Source organism: Barbus barbus, assembly GCF_936440315.1.
Source record: "Barbus barbus genome assembly, chromosome: 4".
Lineage (NCBI taxonomy): Eukaryota > Metazoa > Chordata > Actinopteri > Cypriniformes > Cyprinidae > Barbus > Barbus barbus.
Window position 1 is genome coordinate 35,960,651 of NC_136732.1, and position 21,194 is coordinate 35,981,844.

General features: G+C 36.8%; 1 protein-coding gene across 2 annotated transcripts in view; it reads left to right on the forward strand.

The window, feature by feature from the left end:
* LOC306865975 (insulin-like growth factor 2 mRNA-binding protein 1) overlaps nt 1-13,700 on the forward strand; it is a 31,902-nt gene extending 18,202 nt beyond the window's left edge. The window contains exons 3-15 of one of the 2 annotated variants that reach the window (XM_079410899.1): nt 5,705-5,753; nt 7,384-7,435; nt 7,633-7,696; nt 8,355-8,645; nt 8,906-9,040; nt 10,170-10,292; nt 10,388-10,523; nt 10,629-10,751; nt 10,937-11,053; nt 11,664-11,738; nt 11,831-11,962; nt 12,735-12,848; nt 13,347-13,700. In XM_079410899.1, the coding sequence (XP_079267025.1) occupies nt 5,705-5,753; nt 7,384-7,435; nt 7,633-7,696; nt 8,355-8,645; nt 8,906-9,040; nt 10,170-10,292; nt 10,388-10,523; nt 10,629-10,751; nt 10,937-11,053; nt 11,664-11,738; nt 11,831-11,962; nt 12,735-12,848; nt 13,347-13,511 (1,576 nt within the window). In that variant the 3' untranslated portion in view covers nt 13,512-13,700. The remainder of the gene's footprint in view (nt 1-5,704; nt 5,754-7,383; nt 7,436-7,632; nt 7,697-8,354; nt 8,646-8,905; nt 9,041-10,169; nt 10,293-10,387; nt 10,524-10,628; nt 10,752-10,936; nt 11,054-11,663; nt 11,739-11,830; nt 11,963-12,734; nt 12,849-13,346) is intronic. The other variant, XM_079410900.1, reaches the window with a different exon arrangement.
* Nucleotides 13,701-21,194: the final 7,494 nt, after the last annotated feature.

Sequence of the window (21,194 nt, forward strand, 5' to 3'; positions counted from 1 at the left end):
TTGGGAAGCACGTCTATTATCCTCGACAACATGCATTTGTCTTCCAGATTTGTGTCTTTTCTTCTGTCTTGACAGGTCGACGCTCATCAGAAGTGGTTTGGTGGATTTACTTACGTTGGCATGCACCTGTGTAGTGCTGACGGTGTAGGAGTCTGCCCGTGTGTTTAATGTCAGTGTGACACATTTGTTCCCTGCACTGTGGGGTTGTTTGTTTGAATGCTTAGATTGTGAGTGTGTGTTGTGTGCGAGCATAGGAGTAGCATTTTAGCTTATTGCTCCATACTTTTCGTAATTCTGTTATACTTTCATTTGAATTAATACTTAATTATTACATTTTTTTTATCACAAACTAGCATGTAAGATAGTCAGCATGCAACATCCTTGAGTTTAGTGTGTAAGAGTTTTTGATATGCCAGTGTTTGTGAATATAAGATATGAAATATGTCTATATCTGATTAAGAGAACCTTGCTGATTCCTCCAAGCCAGCTGAGACTGGCCCATCATGCATCTGGATAAGCTTGCTAATGTTTAGCAAAGGTAGTGGTGGTGCACCTGCTTTATATGTGTGTGTGTGTGTGTGTGTGATAGAACTCATTTTAATTTATTATTAGTTATTAAATCACATTTATTAAATGGAAATTTAATTGTGCATATGAAATATATATAAAAAAGTAACAATTATATTTACAAATTAAAATATATAAAATACATTAAAATGTAATAAAATATTAAAATAGGCCTAAATTCTGATTTGTATATACAATATACATTCACTACTGTTCAAATGTGTCTGTTTTTGGGAAAAAGTCTGCATATTTTCTAAAAATACCTTAAAACAGTATTTAAAATAACTTAAGATATTTTCAAATGTTATTCCTTTGATAGCAGAGCTGAATTTTCAGAAGTCGCTCCAGTCTTCAGTGTCACACACTGTTAAAAATAAACATCCTGGCAGCTGTGGTTGCCTGAATAATTTGGTTAAAAAAATACAATTAAAAATTTACAGAACAAGCTGTAAATTTTACAGTATAAAAAATGGAATTTACAAACAAGAAAACTGCAGTTTAAACCAGTAAATCCATTAAGGCTCACTGTTATTAAAATCTGTATTGTAACTTTCACATACACTGACAAAAAAAAAAAAAAAAGAGGAAGCTACATGAAGAATCATGAAAGTTCAACACAATTAGCTTTTTCCACAATCTGAAATATACAGAAGGTGCGGTCATTCACACAAGCTCAAAACACTATCATGGTAACACGCATGACGCTAAAATAATGCAATAAACATTCATTAAACAACAGGATGTAACATAAAACCCAAATGTACAGAACTGATAATAAAAGCTATTAAGAAACATGATTATTAAAACGAAATACTTTCACACAGGGAATTCTGGGACTATCAGTTTACAGTTTTTCACTATAAATTATAATTTGATTTGCTTTTTACTTATAATAACTGTACATTTAACAATATTTTACTGTAAAAACATGAAATGTCCCGTTAAATTTTCCCTGTATTTAGCATATAGTATAACCTATTACTGTTTTTCTCCCATAGTGTTTTTACAGTATTTTACATTAAATTACACTATGATTTGGATTTAGAAATCATTCTATTATGCTGATTTGCTGCTCAAGATACATTTCTTACTGTTATCAATATTGATAACATTTAGGCTCTTTGTGGAAACTGTGATTTGATGCATCTTTGCAAAATAAAAGTACTAATTTCTTTAAATATATATATATATATATATATAGAAATTCTCACTGACCCCAAACGTTTGATTGGTAGTTTGATGTATGCCCTCATTTGGATAGCAAAGTCAATGTGTTTGTGTTTAAGCATGTCTGTGTGGTGTGTGTGTGGAGGAACTGAATGTGCTTAACTGTGTCAAGACATATAGCTCTTTTTTTGTGGGCTCATGTGATGCTGTGTGTGCGGAGCAGGGTTTTGCCAGCTACATGCTCAAGCTATAGTATGATTCTCTTCTTTAAAAGAGTGAGCTTCAATACCACACACCAGCCCTCACCCTAAAGCTATTCGCTGGCCTGTAGAGCCCTCACCTTTGGCCCTTATAGGGGGTGAATCTCTCTCTTCTTTTTTCTTTTCTGTTCTTGTTGTTTGGTCTTTTTATTAGCATTTTATATTGTCTTTTTAGTGCTGTGTGATTGAACTTGAGTCTTGAGATTCCCGTTTGAACTAAAGCCAAACCTAAACTATTATTATTTTATTATTTAGTCATTTAGTAGAGGCTTTTATCCAAAGTGACTTACAAATGAGGACAACAGAAGCAATCAGTTGTAGTATTAAAACAAGTAAAAATAGATCTAAAACTTGATAAATACTACCGATACACATTTTTAAAAATAAAGAAATTATATAAAAATGACACATGCATACAACAAAATTTCAAAACATTTAAATCAAAGACAAAAAAAAAGCTAAAAACAATTCAAAATATTAAAGAACAAAAGGTACGAGTATAATAATGATTCTAATATAACACTAAGCCAAACGCCAAACTAGTAGTAGAAAAGAGGTGAAATCAAAAGCGATACTTATTAAACACAGATTTTATTTGCCACACCATAAAATACAGAGAAATCCCATGCAACTCTTTCTGGAGAATGTGAGCATGTTAACAGTTTTGGTTCTGTGGTTGGTGTCCCATCATCCACTGCTCCACGGCTGGACGTAAGGCCTGCTGCACAACAGATCAATTAAGTAACGCAAAGTTGATGCATGTTCTCAATTTTAAACAATAGAAAACGAGACCAAAAGGTCACCTCTTTCATCTGGACGTGATTTCCACACTGCAAAAAATGCTTTTCTTACTTAGATTTTTTTGTCTTGTTTCCAGCTAAAATATCTACAAATTCTTAAATCAAGAAGGATTTTCTTGAAAAGTTAAAATTGTCTTGTTTTCAGAAAAACAAGTCAAAATTAAGTGAAAGCAAAGCAAAATAATCTTATTTCAAACTGAAAACAAGATTATTTTGCATACCCCATTGACAGATTATTTAGCTTGTTCTAAGCAAAAACTCACTTAATATTGACTAGTTTTTTTCTGAAAAAACAAGAAAATCCTTCTTGATTTAAGAATTTGTAGATATTTTGGCTAGAAACGACAAATTTAAGAAAAGCATTTTTTGCAGTGCACGCCGTTGACCAATCAAAGTGGTGAGAGACTTGGTGGGACGTGACATGATGGGTTCAAAGGTGCCAAACAAGAGGCATGTTTTTGTAGTAGTGGGGGTGGGATGTGGAAGTGTCAGGTTGGGGGATGGGTTTGGGAATGAGGTGATTGATCAGTGGGAGAGCGAACAGATTGGTGTTTGTGTGGACTTTGCCTTTTGTTGTACCTTTTGGTGCTTTCCTGCTCTTAATTTTCTTCAAAGTCAAATCATGTTGCATTTCTCCTGATTTGAGAATAATCTTGGAAGCCAATAAAAAAGGAAAGTGCATACTCCAATAAGTGCTTCAAGGCCTGCATGGCCATTTTCAAGATTGTGCAATGCATGATTTCAGTTGGTTTTATTTGGCCTAGGCATGCTCACAATGCTGATCTTTGGTGTGAAACACCCTAGCAGGATTCTTTGTTCCCTGATTGGTTGTTTTGCCCGCCATTTGCATGAAGGGAGCTTGAAAGCGGGCAAATGGCGCCATTTTCTCTGCTTGTCAACCGGTGGGCGTCAACCTTCCGGAGTTCAGAGGTCTTTAGGGTTTCTGCTCTCAGTCACCAGAAAAGGGTTGGCCCTCCCACATGACCCCTGGCACCCATTTCCCTCCTTGATCCTAAACTCATGCATTGCTTCAGAAGTTTGCTGCTACGCCCTCTAGAGGTTCCAGAGCGCTACGGCTTTGTGTAGGTTATCTGGTCTGCTTATAACTGTGCCATTGTTATGGTTGTGGAGCAATGCCATGCTGCAGTCCTCTATTGGACTTTATGGTCGATTCACTCATTTTTCCTTTTTTTTTTTTTTTCCAAGACTTGCATTGCTTGGACATTGCTGTAGTTACTTGCATTTCTTTCTTTTCCGCTCTCTCTCTTTCTCGGGCGATGAATTTGGATGCTTCCGGGGCAGCTGGCATTGAACTACATCAGTGTCTAGTTTCAATATACCCATTCAGTCTCTTCTCTCTCTCTCTTTCTCCTCTGCCCAATCTGCCTTGCTTCCACGAGTGACGAGCAGGACGGATGCACCCAAGCATCTTCACAATGTTTAATCTACCTACAAATAATACCTCCTTCCAGATAATTTTGAGAGATTTTCTCAAACCTCACAGGTCCTGTCCTTGATTTGAAATGATACATAGTGTTAATTTATGAAGTTAAATCATGTACTAGAATTACCTGAATGATAGTCAACACATTCTTGTGGTTTACTTGTATAGCTTGTCAAAGTTCTGGACTGATCCACATCTAATGTTTGTTTACATTCATATTTATTTACATTTATACTTTTATCCAGGGTTCAAGGTATAAATTGTATCATTCTTTTTTTTTTGAGTGTCATTAAACATAAGTAATCAATGTTAAATGCAATGACTTGATCACTCTTTTTACACACCTTTTTAATTCCTCAATTTCAATTTATTTAATAAACGTTAGTAAAGTATAACACTTTAGTATAGGGACCAGTTCTCACTATTAACTAGTTGCTTATTAGCATGCATATTTTTAGCACATTGGCTGTTTATTAGTACTTATAAAGCACATATTCTGCATGACCATATTCTACATCCCTAATTCTACCCAATACCTAAACTTAACACCTACTTTACTAAGCAGTAATTGGGAGTTTACTGAGGCAGAAGTCATAGTTAATTAATGAGAATTGGACCTTAAAATAAAGTGTGAACTTTTTTTTTTTTTTTTTTTTTTTACAAGGTATATGACGCAACTCTTAAAAACATTTGTTTAAAAAAAAAAAAAAAGAAAAGGAAAGGAAATTTACCTTGGGGAAAACTACTTACAAACCATTTTGGAAATGATAAGGATGTTTCAGTGTGTGTTGGGATTCTTGTTTTACAGTCATATTCAAAGTTTAAGGAAAACATGTTATTTTTACATCAAAAATGTCATTACAATTTTTTTCAAATTTATATGAAACCAAGACGAATGCAAAGATTACATTAATAAAGACTTGACATGTTTAAAACTATATTTTTACATTTCCTTAATATGGACACTGACTGTTGATCAACCCACAAAAGTAGTTTGTTGTTGTTTTTTTCAGCATAAAATTGTAATGTTCATTTTTCTCAAGAACTTGTTTTATATCGGTTCACTCTTATGGCAGGTGAAAGGATGAAAGTTTTAATATCAGAGCTAGAATTAAGTCCCATTTATGATGGAAGTTACCGTTCTGGTGGATTTATCCCTGTTCTGACTTTGACTTTCACCTTTCCATGCATCTCTTTCCACATCATTTAGATATAGACAAGACCAGGACCTTTCTGAACACTAGCTGTCAGCGTAAATCAGCTTTTGGATGATGTTGGATGTCATTAGTGTAATTAGTATTAACGTGATCGTGGGTGTAAACTCGAGAGCAGTTTTTGTTGAAGATGTCTGCGGCTGTAAACGCTACTCTCATTAGTTTTGTATTGGATATATTGATGGCTCTTGTTTCATGAAGCAAAGTTGGTGAGGGAGCCTTCTCTAAATCTTTTTTTCTCTCCCTCTACAGGACCAGAAAACTCCAGATCAGAAACATTCCACCACACCTACAGTGGGAGGTGAGTCTGGGTGTGCCCATGTCTGTTCTGACAGTAAGACTTCTTCGGTTATTCTCCATCAACACAATGATGCTCTTCACCCAAGTATAAGTGGCTCTTAAGGATGTTTTTCAGACAGATTAAAGCATAATCCTAGAATAAATGATTGTGTACTTGATTCTTCTCCATTCATAGATTCAGACGTTATTTTAAGGTTGACGTAGAAACATTCTGGATGTAAATGTTTATGCATCACCAAAAAGAAATTGCAATAATTTTGCATTGATCAGACAAATACATAATCCCAACGGAAAACAAAAATATGTGTTTTAATAGTACCTCTGAGACACTAATTTTGCTCTTCTTTTGGAAAGTGAAGCTACATATAAGATCTCCAAGTTCTCTTTGCGTGTTTGGTTGCACGAGGAGTATTTTAACAGCAACAAAATAGTTTTTGAAAATCAGTATTAATTAAAAATTAAGTATTAAAGTAAAAATATTTGTCAACCGTTTTTATTTCTATTTTAAATCTTTTTAAAATGTACATTTTCAAATATTTTTGTGGACAAAAAACTGCAGTGTAATAACTGTATAATTAGCATTTCATCTGCCTCTGAATAGCAAAGACTGAACTTTTTCCCTACATGTTCTGGCAAGGGAAGTATCTTAGGTTTTAGCTAGAAAACCGTCTGAATGTAGGTTTTTAGTATCACCGAAACAGAAATTGCTAAATTTCATTTTACATTGGTTAGACAAACAGATTATCCTGCTGCAAACCAATGTTACTGTTTTGTTAAAATGTCTTTTGGAAATTTTTTTTTGTTGAAAATGAAATTTCTGCAACGTGTCTGTTTAGTGTGACGCTGAATAGCAAAGTTTGAACTTTCCCTACATGTTCTGGCAAGGGCAGTGCCCTGTGTTGGTTTAAACTCCGAGTTTTATCCATGTCATTCAGGTTAGGTGATCGGTGTGTGATTATGAGATTACACCATCAACATACAGCGTCTGGGTATGTGTGTGTGTGTGCGTGCGCGGGCGTGGCACTGTTTGTGTGTGTGTTTTCTCCAATGGATGTTGTACTGACTGACTGTTGTTCTTGCGGGGCGGGGTCTCTCTTGGCACCTGTCCAGCAGGCCCCACTTCTGCCAGCCATTTGCTCCAACATCAACCACTAGGAGGTGACACCTTGGTGGCAAAACCAATCAGATGCCAACCAGGTTTTAATGGGTGAAACATGTAGTTGATGTAAAGTTTTGTATGGAGAAATTAAACCTACTATCATACACAAAATAAACACCTGCTTCGGGAGTTCTAATATGAGTTTTTGAAAAAAAAATTACAGAAAGTTTTTGACAAGATTTGAAAGTTCCTAAGTGAAATTAGTTTGGTTACTAAACGGATAGGATTCTGAGTTGGGATGTTTCTGTAATACATAATAAAATTAATTAAAACATTTTTTTTAAAACTTGTCATTTTTGAAGAGAGCATCCTGGGTAACTACATTAAATGAAGTATACACTCATGGCCCTTAATTTTCAGTCTTGTGTAAAACCGATTCAGTCAGCTGCTGCATTTTTTGCTGCAATTTTAAGTAAATTCACAATCAGGATCTTTTTCCCCTCTTTCATTCATTCTCTTTTATCCATTGTAGGTTCTTGATGGTCTGCTTGCCCAGTATGGAACTGTTGAGAACTGCGAACAAGGTAAATTGCTTCATTTATGTTTTGAATTATGTATTACTGATAAAAATAGTACACATTTTTTTAATTACTATTCTAAAGATACATCAAAAGCATGTTGAACACCTGGAAATGTTGCATGTGCTTTGTTGCATCAAAAGAATTGTCAAAAATAGTAGTTATTTACTCTCTCTTTCTCGGTTCTTATTTTGTGACTACAGTGACTACAGACAGTGAGACTGCAGTTGTGAACGTCACATATGGGACACGGGAGCAGGCTAGACAGTGAGTGAACTTTGCCCTGAAACCTTCATTTTCATTTTTTTTTTTTTCACCAAATGCAATTGCAAAAATACTGACTTTTGTCAGATTGGCTTCCTTTGTCTTCCATTGTTTGGACAAACTGAGTCTCTCCTCAAACACCATGTCGCAGTGCTGGGTTGGTCTGGATTCTCAATGTTTTGAAAATGCTAGGTTATCAACAACAAATCTACAAATGTCTGTATGTGCATATTGTGCTGTTATAAAATTAAGTATTTTAAAATTAAAAGGTGCACATTTCAGCTTTAAAAAATCCCTTGTCTTTCTGCAATATCACATTAAACCTTCACCACAAAGCATGCATCCTCTCATTACGATTTTTCCTTGTTTGTGGCTGACACCTACTGGAGATTCAGCCGCTTTGCAAGCTTTTATTGAGGTTAGCTTGCTATGAGATCTGTCAGCCTGGATTCTTCATCGGGTTAATTCATAAAGTTGCTTAACCATTTAGGCAAATCTCTTCTGTTGAACTGTGAAATTATTCAGATGATTTAATCTTTGTACATTTAATCAGTCAGCATTCATCCACACCGCAGTGACTTTTTTTTTTTTTTCAAGATACTGTCAGTTACTATAAATCCTCTCGCATTCATGCATATCATTCATGCTTCTCGTCTCAAAGAGCAATCCAGAAGCTCAATGGTTACCAGTTTGAGAACAACGCCCTGCGTGTGTCATACATCCCTGATGAAAACTCTGATGTCGACTCTCAACGAGGCCCAGACAACGGCAGACGTCCCGGGTACGGTCCGCGAGGAAACTCCCGCCAGATGTCGCCTGGCTCTGGGATCCCCACCAAACATCAGCACGCTGACATCCCTCTCAGGCTGCTGGTCCCCACACAATATGTGGGCGCCATTATCGGCAAGGAGGGCGCCACCATCCGTAACATCACCAAGCAAACTCAGAGCAAGTGAGTAAATGACTCTAGGTGTGGTTTAATGGAAAAAGTGGAGGAATGGCACAGAAACTCATTAGTAGTTCACACTCACTTCAAACCTGTATGATTATTTTATATATATATATATATATATATATTTATTTATTTATTTTTTTTTTATTTTTTTTACTGATTGTTTGAATTTTCCTTGTGCCTTTTGTATATTTTATACACTGTTCATTGCATAACCTTTACGATGCCGCCCTCACTTCTCTTCTCCTCTCATCTCTCAGGATTGATGTGCATCGTAAAGAGAACGCAGGTGCCGCTGAAAAGCCCATAAGTATCCATTCTACCCCAGAGGGCTGTTCAGCTGCCTGCCGCATGATCCTGGAAATCATGATCCAGGAGGCCAAGGACACCAAAACGTGAGTGTCAACGACAGACACAACCAGAACAGTCACCCCTCACACTATTTGATTTTTCTTCAAAATGTGAAGTTCATTTTGCAAAAACCGATAACTTTCAAAACTAATGTTTCTTCACTGTGCACTTCAATTAATCTCAATCAAACTCCCGTTGGGTTATTTTGATGAGGTTACAAACATAACTAAAAAATACAGCTAACCAACACAATAAAAACATAACATAATAAAAAACATGATTTTTGAAAATGGAAAAAAATCTGTTTTTGCAAATAAACTCTTAATAATGTCCTCTGTATATGTTCAAAAGTTTGGAGTCGGTAAGTTATTTTTTCAAAAAAATTAGCACTTTATTCATTAATAATCCAAATTTACCAGTGTTTGGAAGGTTACTTTGGAAATGTAATAGGTTACAGATTACAATTTATCCTACTTAAAATTTAATAAGTAGTGTAACTATTTCAATTACTTTATTAAAGTAATGTAACTGATTACATTTGATTTCTACATTTCTGGTGAATGTTTTAAACAATTAATCATTTTGAAACATTTCAAGCAGGCAGGGTTAACCTTAGTTAGTAGTACTCGACACTGATTACTGTCTGACTATCAAAATCCTTCATCACTTGAATTAAGATTGTAATTCAATTTTAAAGCACAGCCACCACAAAATCAGAATTCAGCACCTATTTTTACTTTGAATTCGTTCTGGGGTTAAATATATTGCGATCTGGGTGTGTGTGAAAATATTCAGACGTAACCCCTTTCGTTAACATTTTCATAAGTAACTAATTTAATTACAAATTTGTTTCTGGTAGTACTTTAAGGTGTCCTTCTTACACGTATTACATGCACTTACTCTTATAATAACAATAGATTATGCATAATTACATGCAAGAAACCCTAATCCTAACCCTAACCATATATTAAGTACATGTAGTTAATTAATATTACTCAGTATTACTCAGTACTTAAGTGTATAATTACACCGTAACAAGGACACCTTAAAATAAAGTGTAACCTTTTTTCTCAGTAGCTGTAATGGACATTTACATTTATTGTTGTAATTACATTTAATTCATTGGGTCATGTTCTCAGATCAGTATTAACAAATACTGTTCATTTCTGGTAGTGCTGATGAGGTGCCTCTGAAGGTTCTTGCTCACAACAACTTTGTCGGCCGTTTGATTGGCAAAGAGGGACGCAACCTGAAGAAAGTGGAACAAGACACTGATACCAAGATCACAATTTCACCGTAAGCATTGAACGGACACAATCACAAAACCAGTGGTCTGCTTTTTCTGCTGAGTGTTCTTAACATGATTTTCTTCTTAATGTCTCTTAATGCAGACTGCAGGACCTGACTCTTTATAACCCAGAGAGGACGATTACAGTGAAGGGCTCGATCGAAGCATGTTGCCTGGCAGAACAGGAAATCATGAAGAAAGTGCGGGAGGCATATGACAATGATATCGCTGCCATGAATGTGAGTTTGTGTGAGAGAGACACAAAAAGAGAGAAGTGTACATTTTTTTGGCTAATAAACATGAATTTGAATCCTAATCTGAAAATATATTCCGCCTTCATTCAGCAACAGACTCACCTGATCCCTGGACTAAACCTGGGAGCAATCGGCCTCTTCCCGCCATCCTCTGCCCTGCCTCCTCCTGCCCTGGGAAACTCTGTGCCTGGACCCCCCTATGGCCCTATTGGGGTATGACCAATTTTGTCACTATTCATTATTTTTTTAAAGTCATAGATACTGATGTCACATAAACCAGGCCTCTGTGGCATCTTTAGCTTATTATGGTCGGTTAACGCAATTCTCGTTTGTGGCGTTCACCATATGTTGCGGTGCAGCGGTCTAAGCGGTTATTCAATTTTTGTGTCTCCCCACAGGCCGCTGAACAGGAGACCGTCCACGTGTACATTCCAGCCCAAGCCGTAGGAGCCCTTATTGGCAAGAAAGGACAGCATATCAAGCAGCTAAGCCGTTTTGCTGGAGCTTCCATTAAGGTAGCTTTTATGAAAATGCATTGTGTGTAATCTCTTTTTGCTTTCCAATGCTTTTAAAAAACAATTGAATTTGAAGAGTTCAAATGCGAAAGCCTCTAAATGACACCTGAAATTTTCTTCAAAAACAAGGCTCCTATATTTATGTTCAGTTATTTCACTTTATCACTGCATTTACTTTTAAAAGGGATAGTTCACCCAAAAATGAAAAATTTATTTTCTCGCCCTCAGTTTTCCCCAAACCTGATGCAGTGTTTTCAATTGGTAAACTCCCAGTAGATCAGCAGTTTTTGAAATATTCAGACCAGCCCGTCTGGCACCAACAACCATTCCTTGTTCAAAGTCACTTAAGTCCCCTTTCTTCCCCATTCTGATGCTCTGTTTGAACTTCAAGTCGTCTTCACCACATCTAGATGCCTAAATGCATTGAGTTGCTGCCATGTGATTGGCTGATTAGCAATTTGTGTTACCAAGCAATTGAACAGGTGTATCTAATAAAGTGGCCGGTGAGTGTGTGTGTGTGTCATCTAAAATATTGAGGTTGATGTTCTCTTTTTCTGAAGTGCATAGCTGTGTCAAGATGACTTCAGATCTCAAATGCATTTTTCCTCAGATTGCGCCAGCAGAGGCTCCAGACTCAAAAATGCGAATGGTCATTGTTACAGGACCACCTGAGGCCCAGTTCAAGGTTAGCATGTTTTCCAAACTAATTTCAGAAAATATTTGAGGAATTTGATGTCAGGAAGACCCAAGTCACTTAAGAAGCGCTGTGTGTTTTAGGCTCAAGGCAGAATATACGGTAAGCTGAAGGAGGAGAACTTCTTTGGCCCCAAAGAGGAAGTGAAGTTGGAGACACACATCAAAGTAGCAGCTGCAGCAGCAGGAAGGGTCATCGGAAAGGGCGGGAAAACTGTAAGTTGTACATCATTAACATATGACTGAAAAATGATAGATGACAACAGTTTCTTTGAAGTTACCTCATGAAATTAAATGTTGAAGATCTTATCAGAGAGAGGTTTTTATGGCTTTAAAATATTTTATTTTATTTTACACTAGCTTGCGCTATTCTTTTTCTTTTTATTTATTATATAATTAAAAACAACAACTTTCTACGTGTACTGCGTTAAGCTAACTGAGACTTGTTATAGCATTGCATATCATTATTTTTTGTTGATTTTGATTGCTTCTATTGTCCTCTTTTGTAAGTCGCTTTGGATAAAAGCATCTGCTAAATAACTAAATGTAAATGTAAAACTTTCAAATACAAACGCACAACAGAATTATTAAAACATTAACTAAGATTAAATTGAAAACAGAGAATATAAAAAACCCTGAAACTGTAACAGTGCATCAATGATACTACTGTTAATGTATACTAGTATTGCACAAAAGTCGGTAAAATTTGTGAAACTAAGAGTCCTGTAGATTTGATAAAGGATCCTTAGAAAGAATAAAATGGAAAAGTTCATTGAAACACAAATCTCTTGTAACATTATGAATGTCTTCACTGTCAATTTTAATCAATTGAAATGTATCCTTGCCAAATAAGATCTTTAAAAAGAACTCTTAATGTGTTGTGGTGCAAAAATGTACATATGATAACTTGATTAATAAAACAAATTGATGAAATGTGCTGATCAAGGCTGATTTAACTGATCCTCTGTGTTTAAACGACCCATCATAGGTGAATGAACTGCAGAACCTCACCGCTGCTGAAGTAGTGGTTCCCCGAGAGCAGACCCCTGATGAACAAGACCAGGTCATCGTCAAAATCATCGGCCACTTCTACGCAAGTCAGGTCAGTGGCTTGTCTTTCTGCATTCCCTGCACAAATGTGACCCTGGACCACAAAACCAGATCAATCATTTAATAAATAATAAGCTGAATAAATTGATGTATGGTTTTGTTAGGATCGGGCAATATTTGGTCGAGATGCAACTATTTGAAAATCTGGAATCTGAGGGTGCAACAAAATCAAAATACTGAGAAAATCGCCTTTAAAGTTGTCCAAATGAAGTTCTTAGCAATGCATATTACTAATCAAAAATTACGTTTTGATGGACATTTACAAATCTATCTTCATGGAACATGATCTTTACTTAATATCCTAATGATTTTTGGCATAAAAAAATCAATAATTTTGAAAAACACAATGTATTGTTGGCTATTGCTACAAATAAACCTGTCCTACTTATGATGGTTTTGTGCTCCAGGGTCACATATTATATACTTTGCTCAGTTAGGAGTGGACACCCAAAGAGTTTGGTTCAAACGCTGTTTGTTTTCTTCTCTCTAGTTGGCACAGAGGAAGATCAGGGACATTTTGACACAAGTCAAGCAGCAGCAGAAAGGAGGCACAGGAGGTACAGGAACTACAGGAGGTTCGCAGGGGCCCCATCCGCAGGGCACATCTGAGCTGGGGACCCCTCAGGGACAGGCACAAGAACCCAGGAGGAAGTGAGAGGCCGGGGCCGCTGCCCAGTCAGACGGACAGACAAATGGGAGGACAAACGAGCGGACTGACTGAGAGAGAGAGTGAAACACAGAGCCAGCGGTAGACAGGGAGAAATGAGCAGCAAATTGAGATGGAATTAAAAAGAGAAGAAAAAAGAAAACAAAAATAAAAAACATGCCTGAGAGAAGTTTAGTGAAAATGAACAAGAAAAAAAGTGTTTGTTTTGTTGTTTTTTTTAAAGAGAGATACCTAGAAAACAGAGACCAGATGCCAGGCCAAATGGAGTGACTGAGGATGGCGAGGAGGTCCGTCAAAGCGGAGCGCCCTCTGGTGAGAGCTTTGTACATTGCTGCTTATTAGGAATCAGGCGTAATGAAGGCCCCTCAGAAGTGTGTTCCAGCTACTCGGGACCCTCAGCCATCAGCAGTCACTTCAAAATTTTAACGGTGTTTTTTTTTTTTTAAAGATAGAGATATATGTATAGAAATGTTTATTCAGAGGTATTATTAATGAAATGCAGTGAGGTAGAGATGGGAAAGAGAGAGCAGAGGATCCGTCGCAATTTTTTGGAGGGCGGGGTCACCGATCAGGTGACTTCTCCCTGCCTATCAGAGACGAGGGGAGGGGCCAAAGTTGTTAACACTGCTCTTGAAGTCCCTCACACTAAACTGTGGGGGTGACGAGATGAAAAAAAGATGAAAAAAATGAGGTTGTAAATATAATCTTCATGACTTTGTGTTGAGATGCTGCACGTTTAACCGTCGCCAATCGTGTACCTGGCTTAAGAGGGTTGCAGTGTTTTTCCGAGGCTTCCCTTTTAGGCTGCGTGCCGTTTGGCCGGCGGGACGTGCGGCGAGAGTTCAGTAAGCGTGTGGGCTAAAGGTGACCTCTGCAGTTGTATTGCAGTGGCTCAGCTTTGATGCGCGGAAGCCCATCAGTTCCGCCCTAAACCACGCCGGCGATGATCGCTGCAGCGCCGCTCACACCCAAACGGCATATTTTATATATATTATATATATATGATATGTGAGTTAACCTGGCCCCTCATTGCAGTGCAGCAGGCAGACGATGAAAACGAGCGTACCGCAATTTCAGAAAACGCATCTTTTTGAAACCTTTTCTCTTTTGAGGAATGTGTCATTTTTACATATTCACGATTTTTTAAAAAGCAATCGTAAAACCTGGCCTTCAGACGCATTGTTCTGTTTTTCCTGAGAGTGAATATGCTGTAAAATAAGCAGAGACAGAATCAAGGGAGAACAGTCGGCCGGGATGCCAGGTTTGAAATGACAGGGTACAGAGTCTGCCTTTAGGTCAAAGGTTAAGAACAGGTGACCGCAAAATGGTTTCTGTGCTCTTTCTCGCCCACTTTGGCAACCTCATCGGCAAATGTCGAACAGAGTCCTGGCCTTTCTCACTGAACCTAGAACAGATGAGATAAAATGAAATTAAGAAAAAAACAAAAAACCTACCTCAGGGTATTGTTACCTCAGTATTCCTAATTTCTTGTTTCTTTTCTTTTTCCTTTTTTTTTTTTTTTGCTTGCTTGCTTGCTGGTGTTTTTATATAAAAGCTGATAGTCTTGAATATTTAATTTTTTTTTTAAGGAAGAATTTTTTTTTTGTTTTTTTTTTGGTATGATTGTATGCGCGAGTGCAATTGAGTTTTTTTTTTTTTTTTTTCCTCACCTGAGCTCTGAAGGACTCCCAGGAAAAATTATGAGTTGTTTAGATGGTCTCTCGTGCATCCTTTAGGCCAGCCTGGGGGTCCTTGTAGAGTCGCACTTGAAATCACTGTTCAATGGGACGTAGGACGGATCATACCATCTTTAACTGGTGCATAATGAACGTTGCTAGACCACAGGATTTTAAGTTTGACGCATATGCGTGTGTTTGTCATACAAGCTGACCGTAGAATCTAAAAATGGCTTCTTTTTCTACCTTGTGCCATTGTTTTTGCACCTGTGGTGTGATCTTGATCATTCTGCACTGATGGATTTGGATGACTTACTTGAAAGGGCTTGACTTAACTCGCCATGCTTGAAAAACGACAGCATGTCGACAGTCACAGCCCCAAGACACTGAATGTGAACCATTCAACATCTCTCTCCATTTTTTTTCTTGGATTGAGTCTCGTCCTTCCCCATTGTCCTGTGCAAGTGTGCGCGAGTGTGTTTTCTAATTGAGTTGAAGTGTTAAATCTTTTTGTTGGGGAAGTAGTTTGGGTGTTTAAAAAGGCAGGAACATAGAAAAACACTCTATGGCTTCGGTCACACTCATTTTTTTAAACCGACTGACAACATAAAAGGTACCTTTGAAAAACGGAAGCCGAAAAAATGTAACGTCAAAGAATCAAATGAAAACGTTCACATCTCTCCAATTGAAACCTGTAAATAACAATCGGATGATGATTTTTTTTATTATTTTTTATAAAATACTAATTGGATAAAGGATGGAAAGACTTTTAACCGTTAAAGATGGATGGACACTGCCAGACCACATCCTTTTCAGGTTCCATTCAGACGAAGGGTTTGCTAGCATGTTCATGTGCTTCAACCAGTCAAGTCTTTTATTTTTTTTAATTTATTTTTTTTCCAAGCTTCCCTTTTTCACACTAGATGGCAGTCTTCTGTTTTCTGCTTGAGGGTTGATCTTGTCAATGACTTGTCCTCTTCATGGAGACACAGTACTGTTCCAGCCCATAGATTTCTGTCTAGACACACTCACACACTTCTGCTCTGTTCAGACTGCAGCAGCCTTTTTGTTTTTAGCTTTTCCTTTGTTTTTCTTTTTTTGACAGCAAGCATTATTTGGACATGACATCTGGTTGCGAACTGTTTCATCAATAAAAGACAAAAAAATTTGTGAGCGAGAAATATTAACATAACAGCAGATCTCCAAGAACTAACATAGTTGTGACAAAAAAAAGAAACCGAAATAATAGATATATTATTGTAATGCATTTTTTGTTATTTTGTCTCTTTTATGAGTATTATTATTCTTCTTTGGGTGAAAGGTATAAGCGATGAGAAGGAGATGCCCTGGACAGTTTTAATGGACAGGTGGACATTTTGTAAAGATGCCACATTTGTCCCCTTCCTCTTTTTCCCCCATGTGTTCTCACCTATCATCCCCTTCCACCACTCGCTACCTTCATCCGCTCATTAGTTTTGCGTTATTATCTGATTATCTGCGAGCGACGTGTCGTTTCACTTCTGAACGCCCTCTCTCACGCTGGCCTCGTTTGTGACCGTTTTCTCTGTTCAGTTCAGTCGTTTGATGTTGAATTTCTTTGCGATTTAAAATTTTTCCTCATTCTTCATTGTTTTTGTTTTTTCTCAAATGGTCTCCATTTAGTTTGGATTATAGCTAGGTTTCTCCTCGATCAGAGTTCTTTATGCACAGACACCTCTTACACTGCTACTAGTTCATTTGAAATACTAACAAATGATTCATTCTTCATGTAATACCTGTGCCAAACTGGGGTTCGCTTCGTGTTTTGTCGTTGTACTCCAGGAAAAAGGAACTAATTTAAGACTGTTCGCAGTCAGGAACGGATGCAGTAGTTACACGGTTCCCTGAGTACTGTGAGTCGGCCTCCTATTTGGCACTTGGAAGTGTTTTCTTCTCTTCTTTCTATTTCAATGTCCTCCACACGTTGTTGGTGGCGAAGGCTTGAACAAACTGTAGAACCGTTTAGTATACCTGAGCTTCGAAAAGCGATAGTATGTTGTTTACTTATGCAATTCTGTGACGAGTCAAGCGAATGGTCGTTTGTCACGCGGACTGTTAGGCGTCCACTGCATAGATTTACATGTAGACCACAGGTTGAAGCGCAGCTTAGTTGGGTGTGATCATCATATCGACGTTGCATGCCACTGTTGTATCTCACCATGCTAGTTTTTGGCCTCTCCTTAAGGAAAACATTTGGGTGCTACAAATGACGACTCAAACCTCACATAACTAGGAACGCTACCTCAAGACTTAGCCATAAGATTGTTTTTATCAAGCAGATGAGAGCGAAAGTGCATGTTACATTTTGCTTTTGAGTTTTAATTTATTTTTAGCTCTTCATTTCTGTAGACGTTTGGATAGAATACTACTCCAGCTTAGAGCTGGGACTCTTTCGGGGCGAGGTGACAGGACAGGGAACGGATGTGTGACCGTTTGCACGGGACAAGGAACGTTGAAAAACCTATGAAATTCTGTTTGTGCACAATTAAGCTAAAATTCTCGTTGTGACTTATTCAACTCATGTCGGAGGAAATGTCATATCTGAGTTGAACGCACAAAGTCGTTATTACAAGTGGGAAATTCACCCCAAAACAAAAATTTGCTTAAAGTTTACTCGCCCTCAGGCCATCCAAGATGTAGATGAATTTTGTAGACATTTAGCATCACTTGCTCACCAATAGATTTCATCTGCGGTGAATGGGTGCCATCAGAATGAGAGTCCAAACAGCTGATAAAAACATCACAATAATCCACACAACTTCAGTCCATCAGTTAACAGCGAGTGACATGAAATGCTGTGTGTTTGTAAGAATCCAAGATGTTTATAACTTCAAATACGAGTCCTCTATCTATAGAATTGCTTTACTTTATGGATTACTTGTTGTTATTGTGATGTTTTTCTTAACTCTCATTCTGGCGGCACCCATTCACTGCAGAGGATCCGCTGGTGACCAAGTGATGCAAAAGTCCTCCAGATCTGTTGAGATGAAGAAGCAAACTATATCTTGGATGGCCTGAGGGTGAATACATTTTAAGCAAATGTTCTTGTAAGCCCTTAATTTTCAAGTTGGGGGCTTGTCGGTAAGGAAATATAGAAGGTTCGATAGATCGCATGTACAAAATAAAGTAGTATTGTACAATTACGATTACAGCACCTTTTATAAACTGGATACAAAACATAAAGAAAAACACCTCTGATGTGCATTCTATATTTATCATTTAGAGAAGCTAAAACAAATCTCTGGACTTGAGTGCGCCATAAACCCTGATTATTATGAAACTAATGACACACGTTAACTAGGCCAGCATTCGTAGAGTGAGTAACGATACCGGTGTAGACGAAACACACAACTGTACCTGTTGCGCTACTTCCTCTGTGTCACTTCCCACTTCGATGGCACCACACTACCTCCACGCCATGCAGCCTTGACCCTAAATACAACCCTCCCATCTTCTCTCGCCGATCTTGAAAAATCTAGTTTCACCAAAAAAGAAAGACGGTGAAAGCGTTAAGTCGGCTATAAAGTGGCACATCCTGCCCGGAGCTTCTACTAACATTCTGTCCTCCACCTGTAGTCCCATTTTATGACTTCACGGCCTGAATCGAAAGGCATGACACCTGTAACCATGCTTTTAATTTTTTAAATTTTTCTTTTTTTGTTGATCTACCTCTTAGAATAAAGACAAACAGATCATACAACTAAAAAAGGACACACAATGTTAATTTTTAAAACTCTTAAGCTTAATGAATCAATAATAATAAATGACTTAAGCAACTGGGTAGCAGCATCTCCATATACTGTAGTGCATAGGAGTCTTTTACTTCCAAAGATGATTTTTCTTCAGTTGTTTAGGATGAATTTGGAAATGTGGGAGGGGAAATAAACATGTCAGTTTCACTATCCAATCTCTTTTTTTTTCTTCGTTATTATTAAACTGACTTTATTTTTAACTTACAGATTCTTCGTCTTTCTATTTGATTTATATTTCTGATGGCTTTTTAAAAATGACATAGGATTGTATCTCTTATGTTTGCAATAGAATCCTCTCTTTCTCTGTGAACCGCAACATAATAGTATCTTATCAGGCCGCACAGAGTAGCATGATATTGAAATTTTAATTTTTATTGTTTCATTTCACCTGTAATGATGCAACAGGAGAGTGAAGGTCTGTTGAATTAAATGGGGCATAGTTTAGGAGGATGAGAGAGGAAGGAGACTGCCTTTATCCCTTCAGCCTTCTTACAGCAGGTGCCACAGACATTATCAGGACTTTCAGCCTCTGCCTGCCTGATTTTCTTTGATTCTCATCCACAATTGTTTTGAACTCCTTGTAAAGAATACAGAGCATAGATATGAATGTGACAATAAAAGATGAGTAAACCGGTGTCTGGACTGTATTTGTGTCTTCTTGTCTCTGCTTAGGCACATCTAGTTTAGATTGTCTTCCTAATTTAAAAGGCTTTATATATGTTATCTTGACGACTTGTGTTCTTCAGTAAATTTAATCACTAGATACTCTATATAATTTTAATGCAGATATTGGAGTTGATATTGGCATAAAAATGACTAATGATTAATAGATTAATGTAAACTAATTTGACCATGTTTTCAAACACTTAAAGATTTGAACACAAAGGAACTACAGTGAAGGCACATTTAAATAGGCCAATGTTCTCAAAATAAGGATATTTCTCATAATGCAGGTCAGAGAAAGTTGTTTAAATGACTTTATAAATGAATGCATTCAGGTAAAAATATTTAGTTTTTTTACACACTTTTTTATTGATGCAGGCGTTCAGTTTTATCGTGCTCAGTGCAAAGTAATCAACTTACACTAGAAATATAAACCATGAAATGATAAAAACCTCAAAATATTTTTAAATTATGTTATGGACTAGGCTAAACTTCATCCAATCATACATATAAATCATGTGAAACTATATATATTTTTTTTTTTACAATTGTCTCCCTAAAGTCATCTTCCACCCTGTTAACATGTACTCCCTCGCCTTCCAAAATAGACTACAATTCCACTGAGATCATTTTCAGGAAGTGATATTGTTTATTTCTTCCGCTGGAATTCAACTGTACAAATGGTGTCAACTCTCACTCCTATTTTTTTTTTAAGTTTTTGAAATGTTCTCCTGCTTTTCACACTCTTAAAGTTCCACCCTGTTAGGCTATATTATGGAGAATGTTTGTCCGATCAAAGAAAAATTAAAAACATCTGACATAGTTATAAAAGTAATGTTCATCTATAGAAGGTTAGAGAGCTAAATGTTGATCGCTCAAAAAACTACAGCTAATTTAGCTCAAAATTGTCCACCCTGTTAGATTCCACCCTGTTAGGTCTATAAACCTGGGTGGAAATTATAATAGAATAACTAGTATTTATTGTATACTGCAAATTAATCTACCTCCATTAAACTTTTGAGTGGTAATGTACATGAATACAATTGTATATATGTACACTACCGCTCAAAAGCTTTAGATCAGCAAGAATTTTTATAAGAAGTCTCTTCTGCTCACCAAGGCTTCATTTATTTGATCAAAAATACAGCAAAAACAGTAATATTGTGAAATATTTTTACCGTTTAAAATAACTATTTCTCTTGGCAAAGCTGAATTTATATATATATATATATATATATATATATATATATATATAATAATTGTAGCTATATGGACTAGTCTATATTTAATTGATGCAGTTAAGACTGTTCGATAACTTTATTTCTGTATATTACCTACAAAAAAGTTGGTCCTTTAAAGGTTTTTAGACGGTTCTTTGCATTATACTTTTTTCCTGCCTTTTGTTTTTCAAATCTGTCAAAGCCTGATTTCTGATTTTCTGTAGCTCAAGACAGACTGTCGACATACTCTTAACAGGTCAATTATTTATTTCTTCAAATATTTTATTAGATAGAAAAATATTTAAATTGAAACTTTCAAAT